The following is a 25,381-nucleotide window of genomic DNA, read 5'->3' on the forward strand; positions in this document are numbered from 1 at the left end:
TTTGTCGACTGCACTGGGAGACTGCGAGAGGGAGGCGTGGGGGTGGGAGTCAGGAGGACAGCAGACAGTTGTGGGCTCTGGCTCTCTTCTCTAAGCTCTTCACTGTTACTGTAGCTCTTCACTGCTCTTCAATCCACTTCTCCATCGCTTGCTGTCGCCCTCCAATCCCAGTGGAAATCCCCCCTCGACAGCACCTCCCACACTCTCCTCTCTGTCCTCTTTTTCCCGTTTATTCTGTCCACACACCAGTCACTCTCTTCCATTGCCTTTAGCTCTCTTATCTCATTGGCTTTTTATTTCCCATAAATTTTTGTCTTTCTCATCCCTGTTTTTCCTGTCCCTCACTTCTTCTCATCTTCCCATCCAATTCATCTTTCGCATCAGTCATTCAGTGTCACAGATAGTCCATCCTATGGAGCATTGTTCAGTAAGCTTTGCCCTACAAAATGTGTCCCTGTCAAACATTTGTCCATGCGGACTGTTATTCAGACAGACTTGAGCCCATCCCCTGCCCCTTAAAGACATTGAATGGCAACAGTTCATTGATAGAAACACCATGTTCCCAGCCCAGGTCAAACGTCTATTCCATGTACAGGTCATGGCCGTAAGCTGTTGGAAGTTACAAAAAACAGACATTTTTTTTATCATATTTCAAATTAAAGTTGTTTATTTAGCACTTACTGTTTCCTACTGAATAGACAATGTAAGTATTACTAATGTACATTTTATTATTACCAAGAACAAGGACTTTAAGTTTGAGTCTTAACACATTTTCACTAATTTTACCAATGTGCCTCCCCCCTGTAAAACTCTGTCTTAGCCTAACCTCCCATTCAGATATTTGTAAACCCACAAGGGCATGCTAGTTTCAAACACTTTAACAAGGCAATAAACATTATTAAAGCTTCAGTCTCATGAACATTTTTCACCTAATTAGCACTGTGAAGCTCAGACACAAAGGAGGCATTTTTATTTGGCTCACCATTAGGTTCTTTCTTTTAATATGATTGTCATGTCATGCAAAAATATCTGTTTTTATATAGATAATACATTTAGAGACTCAAATGAGACATAAATTAGTTACACTGTGTATTACCAAGTGAACCAAGCCTTGCCTGTTTGACTGTGCTTATTAATTGTCTGTTTGGTTGAATGCTACTTACAGATTTAGATAGGGTACATCCATAAAGATATTTATTTGTAGGCACCAGAATATAATGTCATGCGTTTCTGCTTTTGTCAATTTAATATTCAACACTTCTTTTTACTTAACTGTAAAATGTGGCCTTTGGTAATTGCTAACACAAGTTGTGTGTTTCATACAGTCCACTAACTACACCAACATCAACGCTCCCACCCATTCTCCCTCCAGGACTCTGATGGCCCCCCCAGACCAGAAAGTGTTCATCCCCCTGCCTTCTCTGCCCTGCGCCAGTCCAGAGTGGTATCATCCACCTCCGAGGAGGAAGAGGCTCTCACAGAGAAGTTTCTAAAGATCAACTGCAAGTACATCACTGATGTAAAGGTAAGATACAGTGCCCATTCATGTGTAGCCTGACAGGTAAAAAAAAAATCATATAAAACACAGACTTAATGCTTACTTTAGGTACATTTGACCCCTGAAAACACACACTTACTGGTCAGACTTGGTGTGTCAGGTCTGAGCCTGAGTCAGTAACTTCCACTAGGACATTTGTGGTGAACAATGTTTTTGGCCCCTAGTTGTTTATGTGATAGAGGTGCTTTTGATTAGTTTTGTGGTAGATAAACATGCTGAGCTTCATCTTCTTAAAAAAAGTACAGATGGTGCTCATTGTTCACTCATCCCTGTCTTCTACTGTGTTGTTTTCAGGGTGCAGTGAGCGGGGTGTTGCTGGTGACACCCAACAACATCATGTTTGACCCTCACCGGATGGACCCCCTGGTCCAGGAACATGGGTGCGAAGAGTACGGCATCATGTGTCCTCTGGAGGAAGTGCAGTCTGCTGCCATCTACAAGGAGATCACTGACCCCAAGATCAGAGAGGCTGTACCTGAGTAAGAAAAAGTATAGATATACTGATCTGAACCAGTAGAAGAAGACTGCACATATAATTATTTAAAGCAGCTGAAGCTATAAAAGTCAACACAAACCTCTAACCTACATAATAAATCTTGCAGTTGCTTCTAGACTTAATATCTTCCTTCACATTTCAATGCCATGTATTTTCCCACCCTTGCCCTCACAAAAACGCAGCATCTTCATTGTAATCAATGTCACTCTCTGCTGCTCCCGTGGTTAGATTGCATCAGCAACCAACTGACAGTTTCATTCTTTTCCCTCCACATACCAAATTAAAAAGGATACAGCAGTTACATCAGGGTTAATGAAGTATGCCTTCACCCTCCTACATTCTGATTGCTCACCTCTTTATGCGCTCGGAAGCATCTACTTCAGAGGATTCACTTGTTTCCTCCCACAGATCTGTCTGACTGTTTTTCTTTTACACTTTGACTGTTTTAATGTTGTTGTTTAAGCCACATTTATCCAAGGACAAATATGGTGTATCATTAGGAACCCTGTGGAATTACTTTTTCACTTTATTCTGGTGTTAGCGGGCTCTGAGCAGAGCTGTATTTAGCTGGTTGTGTGTTGCCAATGGAGCCATTATTGTGCTGGCAAACAGTTTTTTTGTAACAGTCCCAGCTGTTTTTTCAGCTGTGGTCCATTGTCTGTGTCTCGTCTCTGCCTCCCTCTGTCACTCCATGCTGACCTCCCTCCCTCTGGCTGAGCACACAATTGCCTTGATCAACAAGTGGCTGCAGGTTTTGATTTCATATAGTGCTATGGATTTATGTAAATGTTTAGTCTGTTTGCAGGCTGTTTCAGAAATGACAACTAACTCTTTTATTGGCATGCAGCTAATTTGTTCTTATGTAAAGTTAGAGTTGATATTTTGTTTTAGACAGCTTCATCAGAGCCCAGACATAGTACAGTTGTTTTTTACAAAATAGTGCAACCTATGAAATTAAACTGATATCCATATGAAAAATCAGTGAAGTGCATAAAAAAAAGAAGCTTTATATGAAATGCATAGTCAGTACATCTACATGTACAGCATGTAGGGAAATGTCAAATTGTAAAATGTTCCTTTTTTACTTACCCAAGCTTTTCCATCTTTCCAGTAACCTGGAGCCTCTTTCTGCTGAGAGACATCCTTCCCAGCAGAAGGACGCAGAGCAACGCTTGAGGGAACCGGGGGCCAATGACAGTGGCAGCACGGCCCCACGCAGCACTGAAGGGTCCATCTCTGAAGATGTTTTCACTGAATCTGAGCTGTCCCCCATTCGGGAGGAGGAGCAAGCGTCTAATGAGGACCTCCAACTAGACAAGTCCTCTGGCGCTTCCACAGAGTCCGTGCAAACCGTTACCCAGGTGGAGGCAGCTGGCACCAGCTCCCAGGCTCCACACAGTACCCACGGCTCAGTCAGCCAGCCAGAGGAGCCCACCACAGTGAAAGCAGAGAACAGTCCAACAGACACTGCCACAGAACACGATAGTAAGTCCCCCCTGGAGTCAAAGCGGCACAGTGTAGAGAAGCCACCAAGCACACCCATTACCACCAGCAGCAGCACTAGCCAGGCCCAGGGTCCCAGCAGCAGCACCTCTCGCACTGTGTCCCAAAGCTCAGCCACCCCTGGTGCCACAGACACCACTTCTGTCTCAGCCAGCCAGCAGGGGGAAGCCAACGGGGGGATGGATATCTCCAAAACGGACACTATGCAACAAGAGAAGGAGGAGAAGGAGAATGTAGAGAAAACACAAAAGGATGACACACAGAACTCTGTGGAGGGTAAACACACTCTCTTAATTACAGTTAGAAGTTATACCATGCACATTTTAGGCATTGACTCTCTGGCCTCATGTGATCTTTCAGATGCAGCTCTACATCCATATTCTTCTGTAAAATAGTTTGATTTTGTCCCCTCTCTGGCTGCTTCAAAATCACTTCTTTCGTGTTGGTTCCTGATAACCTTTCTGCTTCCTCTCTGCCTTGGTGCTAGTAATTGGAATATAAAGACGAAAGGAAATAGTAGCCCTCTGTCTGGTGTTATCAGCTTGGCAGAGCTGGCTGGGCTGTTATGGGGTTTACGCAACTCTTTGATCTCTGGCTCTGGTGGTCTGGGCGACTCTTCTGAGTGATAAGCCAAAGCCCATCAAACATCACAATGCCACAAACACACATACAGCAGCACACAAAGGGGATACTCAGTGACGATTAAACGCACACATAAAACCACCTTCTGAAACAAAATTCAAGGGAGAGTTTTTTATATGTCACATCTTTTACTGGTTTCATGTGGGTTTAGACAATTACTGAATTTCACAAAGTAGTAAGTCAGTTTAAAGTTGCATTTCCGGTCATGTCAAACATTTGCTCCTTTACACATTTGTTATCAGACATCAACGATATCTTCTGGAAACACATATTCAAAACAAAAAAGTAAACATCAGTTCCCAGCCTTTATCTCCCACTTTATCCAACTGTGGGACATATTTTTGTGCACTAAATGTATCTAATAACAGTTTTTAATTGATTCGCACATAAACAGCTGTACTATGTTAATGCTGTATATTCTCATGGCTCAATTTATCTCATCCACCATAAAATTGTTAAGTGCTATGGACAGTACAGTTTTATAATTACTTGTTTACCCCCCCAAGCAACCATTTTTACATTCTTGCCTGGTATCTGCTCATCAGCAGCCTGTTTAACAAAAGATGTGCTTGTTAAATTTGTATTCATCTTTAAGGTTTGATTTGAGTTGAATTTTACTTTTACTAATTACTGTTAAGCAAATGACTTTCAGATCATGTATGTGAGAACTACCTTAAACACAGCAACAGTTTTTAACTATATGACCACACTGATAACATTTGTAGCAGGATGTTACTGTGATTAATTGATACTCAATGAACTGAAAGAAACCGAAGGCATATGCTGCTTCATATGCTGTACTTTAGTAACTCTAAAAAAAAAAAACATGGATCAAGACTGTTTTTGTAATATATTCTGTTTTCTCTCTGTGGCAATTACTGTCACACACACTGCAAAAGCACTTCTGATTCCCAGACTTCTCAGCAGGGATGCCCTTTATTCTGTGCACATTAGACCAGTCCACAGCAGAAACTTCAAAAACAAGCTATATTAATTCCAAATTAATGCATATTGAAAATGAAATTTATCTCACTTGAGCTGTATTTTCTAACCAGATTTGAAGTATTTAGTCTTATTTATCAGCAGTTGTGTAGTGCTGCCCAGCCAGGAGCTGACAGGAAGTGCCAGTTCACTGGCACAGTGAACCCATTCAGCTTCCTGGGACTGACCTTATAATAGGCCACTGATAATGTACCATTGGCAGATGACTAAGTGCTACTATCAATTATGGTGTGCTACCCCATTTATTTCTGTCATCTGTGGTGCTTCTGCAGCAAAATGACTAATGCCAGCTGAAGTAGCCAATAAATAGAAGATACTAGAAAACTAGGTCACATAAGTAGGCCTAAAGCAAATATTATGATGACAATACACAGTTAATCAAGAAGATGTCTTTTGTTTCTTTTATAGCAGATAGATGTAGACATTTGCTACAGAACAAAATGCTGGTGTTTTTGTAGGAATGGTTTGGCAATTTGAGGAAATATGCTTTTTTGCTGAAGGCTGAATGAATAGCTATAGCCAGCAGCTGGTAAATTCAGCTCAGCATCTAGACTGGAGAAGAGTGGAATAGCAGCCCTGGCTCTGTCAAAAGTTCATGTTACATCTTATTTGATCCATACAAAAACTATGTACAAACCATAGCTAGGCTGGCTGTTTCCCCTGTTTCCAGTCTTATGGGCTGCTGTAGCTTCATATTTATTTTTTACAAGTATGAGAATGATATCATCTAGCTCTTGGCAAGAAGAACATAAGTTTATTTCCAAAAATGCAAAACTGTTTCTAAAACATTTGTCTTGCAGTCATAGCCTTGAATCCACATCATTTCTCATATTTACACTCCTGTGATCATGTGATTATTTCCTTTACTAGGTATGCCCTCTGCTGAGAGACGAAAGCACCGCTCTCACAAGTTTCTGTGTCTGCGTGTGGGGAAGCCCATGAAGAAGACATTTGTTTCCAATGCCAGTGCCTCCATGCAGCAGTATGCCCAACAGGGAAAGAAGCATGAATACTGGTTTGCTGTGCCACAGGAGAGGTCAGTATCTCTGCCCCACCTCCCACAAACTCTGGGCTCTATGCATTTGAATGAAAAGAAATCATTCTTGTGCTAGTCCATGGTTATAAAGTCATAAAGCCTGTGCTACACCTGATGCTGTGAAGAAGCATTTAAAATGGAAGAAATTTAAGATAAAGTGAACCTATGTGATTCTAACAATCCAGCCAAGCTAGCAAGGCACCTCACCTCCATCCTATTAATATTTGAAACTGATCAAACATGCATTCTTTGTCAGGTGTCACTCCCACTGCAGCTTTTGCCCATCTCTCTGTACTGCCAGACAGCAAAATTATTTATTATTCATTCGCTCTGCAGGGAAACACACACATTTCATTCCTACACTGGGGCACATATTCAGCTTTTGCAAGAGGGGACTGCTGCAGCAAAATTCTCTGTGAAGTATCTCTAAAGCTCATGATTTTCTAAATGGTGTATCCTCAGAATGGATTTCACCAACTGAGATGCTCATGAACTTTTTCTGACCTGCACTGAAATTTGTGGCATTTCACATGAACTGAAAATAACCTTGGCTTGTTCATTCATTTTTCCAAGTTGCATTGCTCAGTCTGAATATAGAGTTGCCATGTCAGCAGTCGTCATGACAAGATCTGAGCTCTTCACACTGGAATGAGATACATCACAAGAAAATATTTGCATCCACATAAGTTGTGTAATGTGTTTGTCTAGAGAACTCATCCCAATTGCAGAAATTGCTTAAAGTGATGATTCATTTATCTAAGATTTCGGCCAAATTTGGAAGTGATGAGCATAGCTGAGTCATTGCTCTCTTTAACTCCAACTAAGTATGATTACATTCACCATCTTTCTCAGAAGAGCAGAAAGTGAAATACAAAGTGAATTTGATCTATTTGGACTTTCACAGGAAAGTCCAAATAGATCAAATTCACTACCTTCCCCAAATCAAATTTGCTTCCATTCCCTTCCTTTTTTTCTCAGGATGTAAATCATATTTGAATATGACAAACATGTCATTTTGATTTTTAGTCATAGTCCCATAAATGCTTCTTGGTTATGTGATGTGTTGAGTGCAGTAATGACACTGGAATCCCCCTCGCTACACTATTCACTATGGTGTTCAGAAGCCTTGCTTGTTATAGTCTTGTTGTTTCCATCCACAGGTTGCTTAGCTACAGCGTTTCCCATGTGAAGAACAAGTTTATGGTGATGTGCGCTACTCTTGGGAATGATAGCCCAGGGACAGGGCAGATTTAGATATAGTAATAATAGACAGAGCTTGCACATGTTGCTATCCATTATTTTTAATTTTTCTCTCTTGGTACTGCAGGGAGGCTAAGGTGTGTGGGAGGATCATAGTGACTGGAATGACAACACAGTGGCTTACAGTCCTTTTGTTCATGCTAGACTCTCTGTAGATTGATCTAGATAGGAAGCAACCTGTATGATGTGTCTTGAAGTTCTTTGGCAATAGTGTGGGAAGAAAGGGAGGCTGGTGACACTGAGTACAACTCCACTTACTGAATCTGCCAAAGCTCGTTCATGTCGAGCAGCCCAGTGTGTGGGACAGGCAGTGTTCTCCGTTTGTTTATAACTTGTTAATGAATTAGTCTATTTGAAATAACTTCCTCTTCTGCTCAATGAAATGGGGGACAGCTACAGACATTTGTCTTATCATTATCACTAGGCTTCCCTGGTTTAAGGAAACTCACCATTAGGCCAAAGCATTTAAATGCTGAACCTACTGTAGCATTTAGCAACTAAAGAAATACATGTATTGGGTGTTGGAAAGTGAGTATTGGGCTTAAATTTCTTGGGTGTCCAGAAACATAACTCCAAATACATGCTTTTACTCTGTGTCTGCTTTATGTGAATATTGGCATAACAGCTTAAGATAATATGTCCCTGTTGTGTTTACAGCCTGTTGTACCACAGCAAATTCTATTAATGTGGGTTTAACTCTTTGCTATATATGTTCCAGAGTGAAGTACTTACATTTCTACTTCATAAGCCTACACAAAATGATGGCTTATGTTGCAAAACACTGGATATCAGACAACAACAGTGTGGCAAAGACATAGCAGCTGTAACAGCTTTAGAAATTGATTTAATGAAAAATGATTTCATATAAAGTATAAAGTAACTCACAACCTTTGGGTTATATCAGCTGGATGATCCACTGGGCCTTGATAGTTGTATGACATATTTCAGATTTTTTACAAAATTTCTGCTGCATTCAGGAACTAAGCCTCTTTTCTTATGGTTTTTGTCCATCTATGCCCTCAGGTCAGACCACCTATATGTGTTCTTCATGCAGTGGAGCCCGGACATGTACGGTGAGGGGGTCAGGGGAATGGGACAAGAGCCTGGGTTTATGGTTGTTAAGAAGAACGAGGTGTCAGAAACTGCTGAGGATGAGCCCATCACTGACCTCAATGTCAAGGAATGGGAGGTAAGGACAGCAGAGCTAAAACTGCTCAGTCACTGTGCTTAAAGTGAACCTATTGTGTTGTCTCAACCTTCACTGATATGGATTAACTATAGTTCTCCACTATAGATTAATCCATAACCTGTGAATCCAGAGTCTTGTGTGGTCTACTGTTAAGTTTGTTGTTATATGTTACATGTTAAATAATTGTTGCTTTCATTATGCAGTGCATAGTGTAAATGTATTGTGCTGATCTGAACTGTATAAGCACAAGTCTTAATTTTGTATTGGGCTGCTGTACTTTCTGTGTACCACAGCATATTTGTTAATTTGTTTCTGTGAACTTTCTTTCGCATTAGACCATGTTAGTTGTGTTAACACTCGCTTTGCTTGGAAATGCGCTTCACTGAACTTCCAACCAAAGTGTTTTGCATGTTTGTGTAATTGTTAACTCCTCTTAGTCATTTATTGTAGTTTCCTCATATGTTGTGTGATTTGTCACTGGTGATGGCCAGCATTTAGCAATTTATTTGCTGAATGGCAAAGTCTTACATTATTTCTTGTGTTGAGTTGAGTTTATCACATATGCAGAGAACATAAATGAGCAGCTGAATTTTTATTTATCATGTCACTGATGTGGGTCTTTTTTTTTTTTTTTTTCAAACTGACCTCTCAACATGCTTTTGTAGCGTTGCAGAATATGAAAGTAAGACTAGGAAGCAGAGATGAGGGTTGTCCTTGTGCACATTACTGCAAAAAGCACAGCATGGATGGGTTTTGGTCAAACAAGATTGTTTCTGAGCCTGTGGAGAAGGGAAATGATGTATTCATTGTATTAAGACATTGATACGGTGGTAACAGTGGCCTTGGTTTAAATTTTAATGTAAATGAATGATGTAGGAAACAAAGTGGGCTGATTTGTATGTCCCAGGACTTCTGGCAGACAAAGGCTACATGATCCATTACATTTGAATAAGTAAATAGAAACCTGTTGCTGTAGAGCAATTATTACCTGGATCAGAAGCTGGAAGATACTGATGAGGGTGAATTGGGAGAAGACAAGGTGAATTGGTAACTTCCAGCTTTTCTGTTTCCTGTGAACCATACACACCATTTTAACCAGCAGTTTAGTGGAGCTTTAAGGATAGAGTTCTAACAAAACACGTTTTGCTTCACAAAATGTTGACCAAGTAGAACTGAAACGCAAATCAAGTTTCCTAGTTATTTATTTATCTATCCAGCTTTAAGGTAAACAATCTGTACCAATCCAAAAGAGAACTGTCCCATGTGTGAGTGAAGTTACTGCATCTTTAAATCATGTGGGTCATGGTGGGGCGGCACCATCTTTTCTAACCAATAGGGAGCCGGAGGGGGGGTCGTCCTTTCCCTCCTGTCTTGGGTTGTTATTGGATTTTATCGGTGTCACACAAATCACAAATCATTCGATTTGTAGACCCCTTTGGAAAAGAAGTGTTTGTATTTTAGCCAAGTAGGCTGCCAGGCTGTAAGCCAACTCGGGCTGCTTCTTTCGGGCGACAGGACAGAAACCAGAGAGTCTGTGATGTGCCTTTCCAGTTTCAACCTCGTCCAGAAAGCAAGACATGTTTTCTAGGAGGGTGAATAACCAAGAGAAGCGGCTGACCGCTAAGTACACATGTGTACGTTGTTACGTCTAGTTCACGCTGTACTTCTATATATTCTCTTCTTGTTGTTGTTTGTGTTGTTGTTGTTGTTGTTGTTAGCGAGCCCTGCTAGCTCGCTAGAACAGCTAACTAGCCTGCTAGCCTTCGGCTTTAGCGGCTCCGGACTTTCCGGTCCCTGGTGGTGAACAAAGCGGCTCCTGTTGGACCTGGGTTTGATGGTCAGCCTGGTGCTCTCCTCTGCGGGCTATCAGAAAGTTTCCAGTCCACAGCCACACCAGCGCTTTATGGACCGGGCGCTTCCAACATGTCGCGTTAACGTTAGCCGGTTACATGGATGTGAATTAGACACCGTATCTGACTGACTGAGCTTTTTTTTTCGCCACACGGTCCGGTCTGGTAAAAGGTTTGATGGGCTTCAGGCAGCAGGTTAGCATGCGGCTAGCTTAGCTGTTTGCAGGGGACAAATGTGCTTCAGCTGAAGGTGAAGTGCGACACAGATGCATTTTGCATGAGGGCTGTAGTTTCTGTTTTATTATTGAGAGCAGTGAAGAGGCAGCTTGTCAACAGAAAAAGTTATTTAGCCTCACACCAGCAGCAACGAGGCGAGTGAAGATTGTCTCAGCTCCAAAGAAAGTCACGAAAGGCAGCATATGACTGGCCTGGTAGTGTTTACTAAGACAGTCTGATAAGAGCTGAAAGGTCGACATGGAGATGAGGTTGTGTATGGCTGTGTGAATGTGTGGTTTTTGTGAGCGAGCTTTAAGAACCTCTGTTGTCCTAAGACAGCAGCAGCATCTTGGAGAGTTGGGGTCAAAGTTGGTTTAGATACAAGGTTAGTGCTTCTAAAGCAAGCTTCTGTAGGAGTAGCAAACATTTTACACAAACATGCAAAATGAGTGCTCTACCCTATGCCCTTCTGTTTGACGCAAAGTAAGTGTTAAGTTTGCTGGAAAGACACAATTTAGTGTAAATAATTCCTTCCAAAACTGATCCTTTCCTCCAAGTTGGCCAGCAGTAGAACTGCCCAAGTTTTATGTTCCACCTGTTCCTATGTTTGTACTACCAGGTAGTGTCTCTGACAGAGTACCACCGTCGGATTGATGCTCTAAACAGTGAAGATCTCCGCTCACTCTGCAAACGACTCCAGGTGCCCTGACCAGCCCTGTCTGCCCTTTCTCTCTGCTCTACCTGCACCAGCATGGTTTCCTTAGGCTCCGTACTGCAGGCTTTAGCTGCAGCAGCTGTTGCCGTCACACACTAACATTAAAAACACGTTTTCATTGCTTTAAATTAAATTAAAGGCTGAATAGGTTTCATGGCTTTATGTACAAACCTATTCCAAACATTTTATACAGTCTAAATTGTGAATGTTATCTAAAGCATTTCACTGAAAGTATTTTTTTTATCAATTAATTACAGTAAAGTTGGCTTGTTTGTTTTCACTTGACTGCAGCCTTATCTCCATGTGTCAGCCTTCCCTTTTTAGACCCAGGGTCAAGATGTGTTTAGTGCCTTATCCTGATGCAGTTAGTTAAATACTATAGCTGCTGGTGCTGGCTTTAGAGCATTCCTGTGTATAGCTTTTATTATAGACCACACAGAAATGGCACTTTTTTTATTAAGAAAACTGTGTTTGATGATCAAATGAGCTGAGTGCAGAGAATGTGGCCTGTGTGACCACTGAGCAAGAGCAAAAGAGTCAGAGTATTGAAGTATGGTGAGACTTCCCTGACTGGGTGAACGATGCTTCCTGAGGACAATGCAGGTAGGCCGAATTTGAATGAGGACTGAAACATGAGAGCAGCCTAGCCACCAGTGGCAAAGCACTCCTCAATCAGCCTCTGTTATCGAGAAACATAAATAACCCAAACCGTTGGTTAGAGAAAATGTCAAACAGCAGAGTGCAAATTATTCATTGGCTTCATTTCCTATTAACTTTCTATTCTCCTTTCTCAGACAGTGTCTCTGCATGCTCTCCTAGTCCTCCCAAACTAATCCTAGTCATCTGGCAGCTGAGAGGCAGGAAAATATTCAGCTGTCATCATCAAATTGTTGGATTACCAGTGTGGTGCTAGCAAACACATTATTTATAAATTGGCAGGGAAATTGCTTGATTCAGAACTCACAAGTGTTGAAAATTTAGTTTTTGTTGCTGATGTTAGGTAGTGGTTAAAGTTTGGTTTCTGGTTTCCTTAAGTTATCCCCGTCATCCAGTATTTATCCTAGACCTGTGCAGACTAACCCTTTCTATAGAAGCCAATGTTTATCTTTATTTTTACATATTTCAGTGTCAGTGTCTCCTTTCACATTTTTCAGCTTGTCACTGGTTGCTTCTGTAGATAGCATGACTAGTTTTACCGGTTGTATCTATGGCCTGATAAGATGCAAAACAAAGTTGTAGATTTAACTCAGTAGCTTATAATTTACCCATCCAGTATCAGTGTTTTCTGATGCACTTTTGAGTCAAACCATTCCTTGTTGATGTGCAATCCATATCTGACATTTATTTGTACTTGTAGATCACCACCAAGGAAGAGGTGAATTCCAAGCATGGTATGTCCATCAAGACAGATCTGGAGCCCGAAACATTCAAACCCAACCTCAAAGAACCCAGTGACCTCCTGGAGGCTGACCAGATAGAAAAGGTAGATGCTACTGTACAAACCTGTTGTGATGCAACAACAAACATACAGCCAAATAATATGAAACTGGAACTATGCTAACAACACCTTAAAGGGTAATCTGGACACCAGGATTGGAGACTGGTTGGTAGGTTCTGTGCTGACTTACAGCCAACGACTACTTTCCTTAGGATTCATAATTCATTATTACAGCAGAGAGCATGTGCATACACGTTTGATTTTTTTATATACATAGTGAAATATTTAAAATGGATATGGCCTCTGTCATTTATTTAAAGACAACAGCAGCAGAGAGTTTCAGAAAAAGACTACCTATGAGGCACACATGAATCAAGGATTTCTGAGCTATTAACTTTGTTGATTTAGGTGTGGTGTGTACCTCGAATTACAGGCTAACCCACACATACACACACACACTGCTCCAAATGACAAATGGCCTATATGTGGCTTCCTTAAATCACCCCGAGAGGGGAGCTCTGAGCTCAGGCATGGCTCTCAGCATGTCAGAGGTGAGCCCAGTCGAGGTTCATCCCCTCATGGCTTTGTTTCCAGCCTGCGGATTACACAAAGCTTTCATTCTGCTATTGGAGGATGTGCTGAACCAACAAGAAAAGAGCAAAGAGACTGATGAATTATTGGTGAGCAAATAGATCATTTAAAGGTCTTTCTACCATAAAGCAGAAAATGGTGCTGTAAAACCCTAAAAAAAAAAAATCACTTTAATTTCATATTTTAGTCAGTGTCTCTTATCATTTCATTAAAATGAAGCATACAGTGTACCGTTCCTCCAGCGTACATGTTGGCTGTATCTCCCTGTGTGCCACTGTTAATCCTTTAGTCTGTCAGCGGCAGGGCAGCAGGCTCTCTCAGGGAGTGCTGGACCTCTTTCTCTCGAGGCTGCTCTGTGTGTTTGGAGCCTTGTTACTCTTCTTTAAACACCAGATGATGTTAAAAGGTCACCACAGATATAATTGAGCATTGGCAGCTGTGGCCTTTCAGTGTTTCATGTCCTTTTTTTCCTTCCTCCATCCCTCGTTTTTCATTATTATACCCCCCTACACAGCTTGCCAAGAATCTCCCACCACGGACCATTGGGTACCCATGGACGCTGGCCTTTGGCACATCAAAGCATGGCATGAGCATTAAGACGCTGTACAGAGCCATGCAGGGCCAGGACACCCCAGTGCTCATGGTCATTAAGGACAGCGATGGCCAGGTAAGGTGCAGATTCAACAGAAACATAATGGAGTTCTTTACTGTAATATGATGGAAGCAGGCTCTGAGGAGTTTTTAGCATTTAATCATTTTTATTAACTGTCCTATTAATGTAAAAGTTGTGTCTGGAGCCTACAGTAATCTTGTTTCTCCAGGTGTTTGGTGCGTTAGCATCGGAGCCCTTTAAAATCAGTGATGGCTTTTATGGCACTGGAGAGACTTTTCTCTTCACCTTCAACCCAGAGTTTGAAGTAAGTCCCCCTCGCATTTTAAACATATTGACTTCTTGTGAAATGTTAGTGTTCCCTGGCTTTTTAAACTTATTTAAGTGAGCTGTTTTCTTTTGCTAATCTAAAGTATACTTTATGCTTATAGAACTTTAGAAAAGCTCACACAAGCTGACTCTATACTACCTGCACAGCACCAAAAAGGCAAGCACAGTTAGCATCTAGCAGGTAACCATTTGGCAGAGACAGAGCTGGTTATTTCTCTTTTAAGCAGAATCATTATCAGACTTTAATATGTCAGATGTGCAAAAAGTGTGAGGATGGGACTGTTACTGGGTGTACTGAGTTTGTAAATAGGCAACTGTTTGCTAATATGTTGATAGTTTCTTAAGGGGATGCAAATGATCTGAAATGAAATACTAATATAGTTTTGTGGTACACTGGACTTAAGGCAACATCTAACACACAGTGTTTGGGAAAAGACTGGCAGAATGTTTGTGGGCAGATTTAAACAGTTAAGCATGTTATGATAAAGCTATGTGAAGATCCTTACATGTTACATAATTGCAGTTGGGTTGTTATTTGCTGTCTCTAAAGCGTAATTTGTGTTTTAAATGTTTTCTGATCTGCATTCCTGAATCTGCCGTGTTGTGTATTAACATTGAGATTTGTACGTAGTGTATTCAGCTCAGGGACACTGGGATGAATGGGCTGAAAGTAACACATCGACTGCACCATCATCTCATTTTACTACAAACACAAGTAGTTTGAATATGGCATTTAGTATTTTCTGAGGTGTGCTCCATTTTATCTGCAACAGGTATACAAATGGACAGGGGACAACATGTTCTTTATCAAGGGAGATATGGACTCCTTAGCTTTTGGTGGAGGAAGGTGAGCTGCTTTTGACTGATACAGAAGAACAGAAATCTAAGAATTATAGCAACATGATTACTCTCCATCACTGAATCTGATTAGCCCGCTTTCTGTTTGTATTTGCTTTTCTTCTCTTGTAGTGGTGAGTTTGGCCTGTGGCTGGATGGAGACCTTTACCATGGCAGGAGTCACTCCTGTAAAACATTTGGGAACCCTATGCTGTCTAAAAAGGAGGATTTCTATGTTCAGGACATAGAGGTCTGGTCTTTTGAATAATAAAGCAGTACACCACAGGAAAAAACAATTCCTGCAAAGAGCAAAAATTGGAGTCCTCCTCCTTTAGAACAACGGCAACGTCCCAAACCTAACTGCACATCACCAGGACTCCCCAGGCTGGAGGCCAACTATCGGATGTTTGTTGTGCGTTACTACTGCAGTTATTATGGAGCTTTTTTTCTTTGTGAAAAATTACTTTTGTGTGTACTTTCTTACAGCCTTGTGCAGCGTCCTTGCAGAGTAAGGGGAGTGTGTAAAGCAGTGAAAATCATGGTGAGAAGATCTTAAAATGAGGTTGTATCAGAGGGATCAGGAGAGGGAAGCAGGGAAGGGATGATCAGAGGAAAGAGGAAAGGACCATTGGAGTTCCTCTGTGCTGAGGGGTGGTAAAGATGATGGCAACTGTGGTTTGGGATTGCTGCAAGAAGACAGAACTTCCCTATATGTCCAGATTGTGTATCTGAACTTTACAGAACCTCAAGCAGTCCCTGCCACCCTCTCAGACCCCCTAGATTTCTGCTTACTCGGTAGGATGTTACTTACCGTGCAGTCAACTTTGACGGAGAGAGCCCAAGTTAGAGAGAAAGAAAGAAGACAACCTGAACACATTCCATTAGTTTTGGTAAAGGCGGAGTGTCAAATAAAGTTGTGATTTGTGGTTTAAAAAAAAAAAAAACAATACATAAAACACGTCAGCAGCAGGATACGATGACACTTATCTCAGAGATTACTGGGTTTAGTCTTTTTACAGTACAGTACATTTTTGGTTTGTCTTCTGAGGCTAAACTTATAAAGTATCGTGTATTGTAGTCCTCCTGTTGTTCACTGTCATAGCACACCACCTGAAAGCACATAGCTATAATCAGACCACCCATCGTTGTAATGTTCTGTTCAGTGGGTGTATGTGTGAGTCCAGCTAACACCAGCTCCTCTCGCAGGACGCTGGCTGTACTGTTTGTAGACAGTAGCGTGTTGCAATAGATTCGTGGAATATGCAAATAACTGTCCTGTGACCTCAGATACCCGCGGGTCGTGGCACTTTTGCTGCCGCCTCTCAACTCTTTCCTGAAAGAAACTTGTAAAGCTTTTACGTCTTGATACATTATTGCTTTTCTGGGTATCATTTGAAAAGCCTGAGACATGGTTTAACTGTTTTACATGCATATATGACAATTATATATTGGTATATATGGTTATATATGGATTTATATAATCATATATATGTTGCTGTTAAGTGTGACAGTGATCTATTTGTGCTGATATTTCAGCTGTTACATTATAATGTATATTACCTTGTAAATTAATGTTAAAATAGTAGATTTGTTCCTATATATATATATAAATACATAATGCTATATGAATATATATATATATAAAATAAAGTGTGGATTGGTGGGTTGCTTCTAGCACTTTAATCTGGTATAAAAATGTCAAGGCCAGGTTCTTAGATTCTCTTAGCAGTAGCTGTACAGTACTTTTTTGTTTATACCATTAAAATGTTAACTGTTAGTAGAGAGCTTGCTGCTACCAATATCATTAAGGGTATGCCCTAACGCTCTGTGTCTACAAAGGATAATTCTAAGGTGGGAAGGGGGGGTTGACTGTAGTTAACCGTGGGAGCAGGGCACGGTTTCTCTCCTCATGTGGCTGTCAGGTGAGTCTCAGCAGGTACAGGTAGGTATCCGGGCAGACTGATGTCTGACAGGCAGATGATGATGGGTGTAGGGAAGTGTGTACAGTATGTAACCCTCCCCGAAGCAGCTTTCTACCCCCCTTTCTGGTCTTCCACACCAGTATTTGTGTCCTTGTGGAGATTCACAAAGAATAATATGGGTAATTTTTCCAATTGTTTCACCAGAATACAATGTAACAGTGATGTATAACAATAAAGCTGAATTAATTGTTGTAACCTGGGATTTGACTTGTGATGCTTCTTTTTTTTTTAAGTTTCTGACACTAAGCATGATATTCCCATTACTTTATTCAGCTTCAGTATTTCTATAAATCATGTTACAACCAACTCCAGCATAGAAAGCTGCAGCAAAAACTACTATCAAACTATTAGGAAAACTATTTATGTTCCAAGAACATTTGATATCAAAGCACAGCAGTTAACTTAATCCTAACTATTGAGAGCTAAGCTAATGATAAAGTGGTCTTCAATCCAAACAGCTAGGAGTTAGCACCATCTAGTGGCTGTGCTTGTTAGTGTTGGTCCAGTAGTCCTAAGTAATCGTGGTATAATCCACAGTTGTAGCAGCTATCTATCCATTATCTATACCTGCTTACTCATAAAAGGCCAGGACAGGTCACCAGACCATGACAGGACCACATATAGACCAATAACAACACACACTCACTCCTATGAGCAATGAACTGTGGGAGGAAACTGGAGTACCCGAAGAAAACCCACACAAGCACAGGAAATACATGCAAACTCCACACAGGAAGACCCCTGCTGGGTTTCGAACCAGGAACCTTCTTGCTGTAAGGCAACAGTCTTGGATTCAGTATACAAATCAGCCAAAACAATTTTGTCTAAAATATAGATTTTATAAAGTATGTTGTGAGATTTATTTACAGGCACGGGTCAACAGACAGAGTGTAGCTCTGGTGAATTAAACGTCAGGATCTCCATGTCAGCTCTCTCAGGCAACATGTCAGCAAACATGTCATTACTCATATCATTACATTCACATAAACGCTCGACAGGAAAAGTAGCAGCAGCAAACAGGCTCTACTGCTAAATAATAAGGATGAAATTATTATAAAACTCACCATGTTGCACATGGTGTGTCTATTTGGCAAGTCCACAGTAACAAATACTCGATACAGCTCAGGCTGTGAGCACACACACAGTATGCTGCACTCTTCTAGCATTAAGGGAGACTGTGAGTGAGCACAAACTGCATAAAACATTTTTGCATAGTATGTCCAAAGTGAAACAAGGCATTAAGACATTAAAACGATATATTGGAGCACAATGTAGAAAATCCTTTCAAATAAAAGAAGCTTGGCAGTTGTGCCTTTTTCAGCAGGAGGGCAAAGATGGAAGAAGTTACTGTCAAATAATTTTTTGCAAATTTTCTTCAAAGCCCAATCAATACATTGGCAAATGTCAGTCTAAGCTAACTGCAAATAAATCAGAATCTGTGTTTATAATGGAGTCCTGGTTCCATGGCCTTTAGTACACCAGATATTTAAGTTCAGAGAAGATGAGTGGAAACATAACTGCGCAGGCTCGATACAGGATGGCGCCGCTCTTCAATAAAGCTCGAGGTTTCGTGCTCCATGGCTCGAATTTGAAGTTGAAGTAGATTGCATACAGCGCCACAGCAAAGAAGTGTCCAATAAGGGTCATGGGTCTGGGATTCAACCTGGTAAAAATCATGATTCGTTCAGTTTCAAAATTCTAAATCTCTCATATTTAATCGTGCATTTAAATTAACAGTTTAACATGTTGGGAAATACACTTGTGTTTCCTTGCTGAGAAGGGGTGAAGACAACATAAGTTTCATAAAAACATTTGACCTCTGTTGTCTATATTATATATAATTCATTTCTGCATTTGCGCTCACATTCAGTTTGCTGTTGAAATTGAAAGTATTGCCACATCTAAAGAAAGCAAATATGCCATAAGGACAATGCACTACCCTGTTAATGCAGAGAACATTATGTAAACACTTACACTGAGAGGAGTCCAATAGGTCCAGCAACACACTCCCCACCAAGCTTGAAGTATCTGAAGCAGGCTTTTCTCAGCTCATGAAGAGAACCTGGGAAACACAAACCAAACCGTACAAACGTCATGACGATCAGAATGAACATTTTCTGTTTATACTGATCCATGAATATTTAAAATTGTTCGCCTTTGTTTTCTGTGTGTTGTTAACTGCAGAGGCAGGCAGAGACTCACTGTCAGTGGCTGCAAACAGCTCATACAGGGCCTGAGCCAACACATTCACCACAAACGAATGTGATGACTTGCGTTCCCAGTGGAATTTTTTCTTTGCCTGTTGAGAAGACAAAAAAAAGCTGAGTGTAATATTGCTCAGTGGTCTGCAGTCTCTCACCTACAGCAGAGGGAATAACAAAGGATAAGGTGAATGCAATACAGAAGAGGCTCCAAATAGAGCTTCTGCCACCTGTCATATACTGCAGGGTTGCAGAGAAACAAAAAGGGCCTTCCTCTATCTCCCAGTTTATAAAAGGGCTGGGTGTTATGTGCCCAAAACTCAATCAAAATTTTTTAGTGTTATGAATTATTTACAATTTTACTCATTGTATCTGTATACATAACCTCAAACTAAACTACTTCCTGTAACCAGAGCCATACTATATGTGCACTATAATTATAGCAAGGCTGATCTCCTTTAAATAAATGTAAACACTGAAGAATAACACCAGGAGCAGCTGTGCACCAATAACAAAAAGGCAGCACTGCCATGGGTGTCACTATGCATTATTTGTTTCAAATATATTTTGTGATAAAATGACACATTACTAGTGAGAAATGAAGAAAAATATCTGGAACTGGTTTGTTGTGTAGCCGCTTTTAGCTGGAATAAAGTTTTTGGTCAATAATTTGGAGATCGGACCGTTCCTGTGTTTACCTGCAGGATGGCTCTGTCGTCGTACAGATCTGGGATGTTCCTGAGTAGACTCCTCCAGATGCGAATGTCGTTGAGAACAACACTCATGCCTCCTCCTGTCAGAGGGTGCCTCATGTTGTAAGCATCGCCCAGGAGAAGCACACCTGCAAAAGACAGACTGCTGTTGCCAAAATACACACACCGTTGTAGCAAAGTCCTACTTTTCCAAAAGTTCTCAACTTAAAAACACATGCAAAAGAGTTGACCACAAAGGAATGGTGTTACTGTGCTCTATTGTGGAGCAATGACCAAACTGCACCGCTTTCAAAGACATGCATCGAACTTTACACAAGCTGAAACCAGCTGAATAGTGTCCCTCTGGTCAATAACACCTGAGTACCTGGTTTGTTGACTGGGGAGGGAGGGAGGAAGCTGGCGGGCATAGACCTGAGTCGATCGTTCTGCAGCGCCACCATAAAAGGCTCCTTCAAATGCTCTGAAGGAAGGAGAGAAAGAGAGAGAGCAGGTGGTCGATCACTCGCTTCTGTGGATGAAAGCCCAAAGGTGCACACTGGGCACAGGCACAAGAAAGAGCCTTTTCTTCTGGCGTCTGAATGTACGTTTATCAATGCATCAGTGTGAGTGACTGCAGCTATTTCAGCTTGACCGGAGCTGCTGCTTTGAAAACGTGGGTTTGATATTTCAGCAGAATAACAAGAGCCCACCATGAATTTCCAACCCTTCGACTGCGGCTTCCTGGGTGGTAGACACACCAACACAGGCAGCTGTATAACTCGATTTATTCCTACCACCAGTTTTTGAAAAGCAAAATCATTCCAGAACATGGTTGTTTAATTAGGATCATTAAAGAGAAGAAGAATAAAGACTCAGGCACACGTCCCCCTCCTCTTACCTGGCAGCTGTGGGTATATCTTCTCAGACATATACTCTGGCAGGTTGCGTGGTATCTCCCCTCTGATGTCCACCAGCACTCTGGTGTGTGAGGATGAGATTTGGTAGATGAGCACCGGGCTCGGGTTGGCCAGCACCAGCTCAGCATGGTTGGCTTTAAACTGGGGACAGTCCTGGGGGAGAAGCATGGTGCTAACTCAGATGGACAGAAGTTGTTTCCAGCTGAATTACCACAGTGACTTATCGTTTTGATTAAGATCTGGAGGCTTTGTGTTTCGCTCTGGTATTTAAAATCAGTAAAACGTTCATTTGTAAGGGCTGCACACTTATTTATCTCCCAAATCAATCACACATCACATTTTCAGTGGAATACAGTATACTGTTCAGGGCTACTAAATGAGTTTCATCATTAATTATGCTGCCAGTCATTTTCTCTATAATCACTTTTTTTTTCCCCCTAAAATGATAGAAAATAGTGAAACATGGCTGCTACAATTTTCCAGTGTCCAGGGTGGTTTTGTCCAACGAATAGTCTACATGCCAAAAGAATCTTTCCTCTCATATATGACTACGAAAAAACAAGAGATTCTCACATTTGAAATTTTGAAACCAGATCATATTTGGCATTTTCTCAAGATATGAAACAATTCACTGGCTGTTGAAACAGTCACCGAACTGATCGCTGAGCTCGGGCTGTTGATTCAGTCAGTGTAGTGTGGTCATTACGGTAGTGTGGTGCTGTTGCTGCTACCTTCATAAGGCATCCAACAAAGTGTGAGGAGATGTTAGCTTTCCCAGAGACCAGACTCTTTCTGAATTTGGAGAAACAGCCATCAGCTACCACTGTCAGTGCTGCATGGATTTCCTACAGGACACAGGTTCACACGTCATACACTTCTGCATTACACACAGTGTTTCTTTCGGGGGGGGGGGGGGGCATGTGTAGCAGAACTTCCTGTTGTTACCTTAATGTCTCCACTTTCTTTTTCCTTGTACTGTACTCCGGTTACACAGCCATCCTCTTCCTGTAAGGCGGTCACGGTGCCTTCTATGAATGTGACACTAGAGGGAGCAATTACACATTTAATTATTTCACCTCTACCTCTCCAGCCAGTTCAGTACAGTAATGTGAAACTTAAAGTATTGACACAAGACAAATGTCTGTTTGACATGTGATCGGAACGACAAATTCAGGTTGTTAAACAAGAGTCTTATCAATCAACTATTATTCACCTTTGCTGAAATAGCAGCACAAGGCCAGCTATTGATAGGAGCAATAGGAGGTTCCAGAAAAAGCCTTTCGGTGATTCCTGAGTGAAGATTATAGGGATTATGTGGAATTATAGACTAGAGTAAGAATTAAATAAATATTTGAGGAGAGGCAGAAAGAAACAAGCAGATTTTAAATGATAGTCGTGTTCCTTCTGACACAAAAACACGACATCCCACATGCCAGTTGGCACGTGGGGCAGTCTGTCGTGACTCTACTCACTTTGGCTCAGCCAGGGCAGCTCTCCTCAGGCCCATGATGAATCGGCCGTGATGGAAAGCACATCCAGACTGGATGCCCTCCCCCTCCTGAGGGTAGGAGACCTCCACCTCCGTACCGCTCTCTATGTCGTGGATCACGTATCCTTTCACAATATGGGCATCCAGACCCTCCACCGAACCTGAGGCCAAACACACACAGCAGGTTACAGCTTTAAAGCACACAAACGTTGTTGTGTCAGGCCACTACTGTTTGCACACAGTATGTGTTTTTAGAGCACATGTTAATAGCCACTACTGTGAGGGGAATAGTTGGTTTGAAATGATGATAAAGAGATGTGGCCTAAATCTTTGCATCAGTTTATGTGTTTGTTCAGTCCTGTCAGCTTTCTGATATAAGAACTTTATCAAACATTCAAACCTTTGACTTGCTGCTGTTTATGTCAGCACCATCCCAGCAAATAAAAATATAGTAGATGTCTTTGACATCATCTTAGAAGCATTTCCCCGTAGTATTTGGTCTCTTGGGCACCTTTTACATCTGAAGTAGAATTTATAATTAAGTCTTGTCAGAGCTGAGAATGGTTTATTAAAACCATCAACAAGATTTCAAATATGTATTTACCAAGAAATTGCACGTAGTTAAGATGGGCATTTTAAAAAAAAAAAAAAAAAAAGGTACTGCATAGATATTATGGAAAAAATATGAAAATATTAAGTATGAATAGTCTGACTGCTGTAAACTCATCTTTGACACATGGAAAGTACCTAAAAAACATTTTTGAAGCATTTAGATCATTTTCTTTCTTGTCACATTTTCCAGCTAAATCCTGCCCATTTCAAATCAGTTTTTATCACTGACCTTCCAGCCCGAGCTCTTTGAGGGCCCTGTATCCTCCAGGCTGCAGCAGCTCCCCCACTATCCTGTCGGGCTCCTTCAGGTTCCTCTCCACCACCGTCACCCTCCTCCCGTCCCGGGCCAGAACAGCTGCCATCGCAGAGCCCAGGACCCCAGCCCCAACTATCACCACATCTTGATCTGGGGCCACAGAGGAACAAGTGGCTGTGGTACTTTCTGAGGCAGAGGACTCTGTGTGTACTCTTTTCTTTGCTCTCTGGCTCTGGAAACAATGTAGTGGGGTAAAGTTACATACGGTGTAAGTTCAAAGAGGACTGTAAACAAAAGTTTTCAGTCTTTTATCTTTCTTTGTTCTCATAATTACCTTCTTACAGCTGTTCTCCGTTTTCCTGCTCCTGCGTCTGCACGTCGGAGGGATGAAGTGGTTGATAACAGGTAAAAAAGAAAGGAAGCTCAGAGGCAACTGAAGCAGCTCACAGGCTCTGAGCTTCTGGCCATGGAAATACTTGATATATGAGAGCAACAGCCCGACTGTCAGAAAGAAGGCCACCAGCAGCTCTTTGCTGGAGAAAGGCAAAGCCGTGTCCAGTTTTTTGTAAAGGTATGTGAAGCTCGCTACTCCTAGGAAGGTCCACATCTTCTTAGTTTCAAAACAACAAAGGGTCAAATTGATGGTGATAGTGAAAGAGCTGTACTGTGAAGCTGCTTTTCTTAGGCTGACAAGGAAATACACCAGGCAATACAAATTAATAATTCTTCGGGTTCAAAGAATAAGGTAGCCCACCTCTAAACAAACTCAGTCAGGACAGTCAGAGAGAGGCTGCTGAATAATTTATGATAATTGTAAACACGGACCACTTCGGATTGGGTGCTCTCACATCCCGCCCCCGCTGCAGCCCAGCCTTCCAATCAGGAGTGGAGTGACGGTGAGCAGAGCTCACGCTATCCTCTGATTAGACAGGCAACCTAGCAATGTTCTTTCCCGCATCCGCTGATTGGCCAGTCGGCGGGCAGGATGGTAGTATGATGTGATGTCAGTGTAGAGATGTACGTTTCGTGTAAATTAGACCTGAACTCACTCTGAGGGGCAAAACCCGGACCAGCTTTTTTTTTTGTTTTTTTTTTTTTTTTTAGACAAATAGCCATATCTGCGTCTCAAGCAGAGTGGAAAACCTGTTTCCATAGCAACATATACATTTCTGTATTTTTTGTAACAGAAGAAACAGGGCCAAAGTATAAGGTTTCATTTCTGACAAATGTACTGCATTTGTACAGCACGTTTTGTGAATGCATGCGAACCAGGGGGACATTTATTGCACCCAGAAATAGGAATAGAGTGAGAGCTCCTTTGTTGGTGAAGCATAAGTTTTGTTTGAAAAGTCACACTGCCCTGGAGAATTGACAGTCTACTCCAAATACTAGAAGTAGTTCTAAAGGAAAGTAGCATATAAAGATGAATTATTACATCCTAAAATACAAACTGTTAAATATTATAATGGTGAAAAGAACAGAACTCATGAATTGTCTCAACCTCCAGAGCTACAAACTACTGCCAATCACTTGTCACTTTGATTAGGAAAATAATTAGAATTAAGCAAAAAGTAAAAAATTGTGTTATATTTTAGAAACGTATCTACAGCATTCTGTGGGATCATTAGAACTTTGATTAAGAAACTGGGAACTGCAGGAACTAGCCCAGCTTCGTCAAAATCTCAACTGACAGGAAATATAAATGTTGGTTATGGAGAAAATAACAGGCAGAATCAGATATCAAGAATCCGAGTCTATGAAATGGTAAAGTATGGGGCCCACAATTACTGTAAATAATATAACTGTTAAGTTGTTAGGGTGTCAGTAGAAGCATTGGACATTTTCTGCTCTTTCAGGAAAATATGGAAAAAAAAAAAAATCAAAAAATATGTTTCTGACTATTCATCTGTTGTTCATAGTTGAATAATTTCAGTCTACATTTGTATAAACTGTGAGATG

The 25,381-nt window shown here is 41.3% G+C and overlaps 2 protein-coding genes across 7 annotated transcripts in view; one reads left to right on the forward strand and one right to left on the reverse strand.

The window, feature by feature from the left end:
• Positions 1-17,455, forward strand: part of oxr1a (oxidation resistance 1a) — a 52,981-nt gene extending 35,526 nt beyond the window's left edge. For 2 of the 6 annotated variants that reach the window (XM_026292996.2, XM_026292997.2), the window contains exons 5-15: positions 1,373-1,525; positions 1,853-2,037; positions 3,166-3,833; positions 6,072-6,237; positions 8,521-8,686; positions 11,372-11,452; positions 12,825-12,950; positions 14,011-14,163; positions 14,318-14,413; positions 15,210-15,283; positions 15,406-17,455. In XM_026292996.2, the coding sequence (XP_026148781.1) occupies positions 1,373-1,525; positions 1,853-2,037; positions 3,166-3,833; positions 6,072-6,237; positions 8,521-8,686; positions 11,372-11,452; positions 12,825-12,950; positions 14,011-14,163; positions 14,318-14,413; positions 15,210-15,283; positions 15,406-15,541 (2,004 nt within the window). In that variant the 3' untranslated portion in view covers positions 15,542-17,455. Of the gene's footprint in view, positions 1-1,372; positions 1,526-1,852; positions 2,038-3,165; positions 3,834-6,071; positions 6,238-8,520; positions 8,687-10,084; positions 10,321-11,371; positions 11,453-12,824; positions 12,951-14,010; positions 14,164-14,317; positions 14,414-15,209; positions 15,284-15,405 lie in introns of those variants that run through there. The other 4 variants (XM_026292999.1, XM_026293001.1, XM_026292998.2 and 1 more) reach the window with 4 other exon arrangements.
• Positions 17,456-18,086: 631 nt separating this feature from the next.
• Positions 18,087-25,279, reverse strand: sqlea (squalene epoxidase a). The gene is made up of 11 exons (XM_026294358.2): positions 23,757-25,279; positions 23,396-23,654; positions 22,538-22,715; positions 22,011-22,107; positions 21,797-21,910; positions 21,047-21,218; positions 20,534-20,629; positions 20,155-20,297; positions 19,458-19,554; positions 19,230-19,317; positions 18,087-18,918 (listed from the first exon to the last, which is right to left on the reverse strand). Exons 1-11 carry the CDS (start codon positions 24,027-24,029, stop codon positions 18,726-18,728), a joined length of 1,710 nt encoding a protein of 569 aa, XP_026150143.1. The 5' UTR covers positions 24,030-25,279; the 3' UTR covers positions 18,087-18,725.
• Between the last annotated feature and the right edge of the window lie 102 nt (positions 25,280-25,381).

Source organism: Mastacembelus armatus, chromosome 16 (assembly GCF_900324485.2).
Source record: "Mastacembelus armatus chromosome 16, fMasArm1.2, whole genome shotgun sequence".
NCBI classification, from domain to species: Eukaryota; Metazoa; Chordata; class Actinopteri; order Synbranchiformes; family Mastacembelidae; genus Mastacembelus; species Mastacembelus armatus.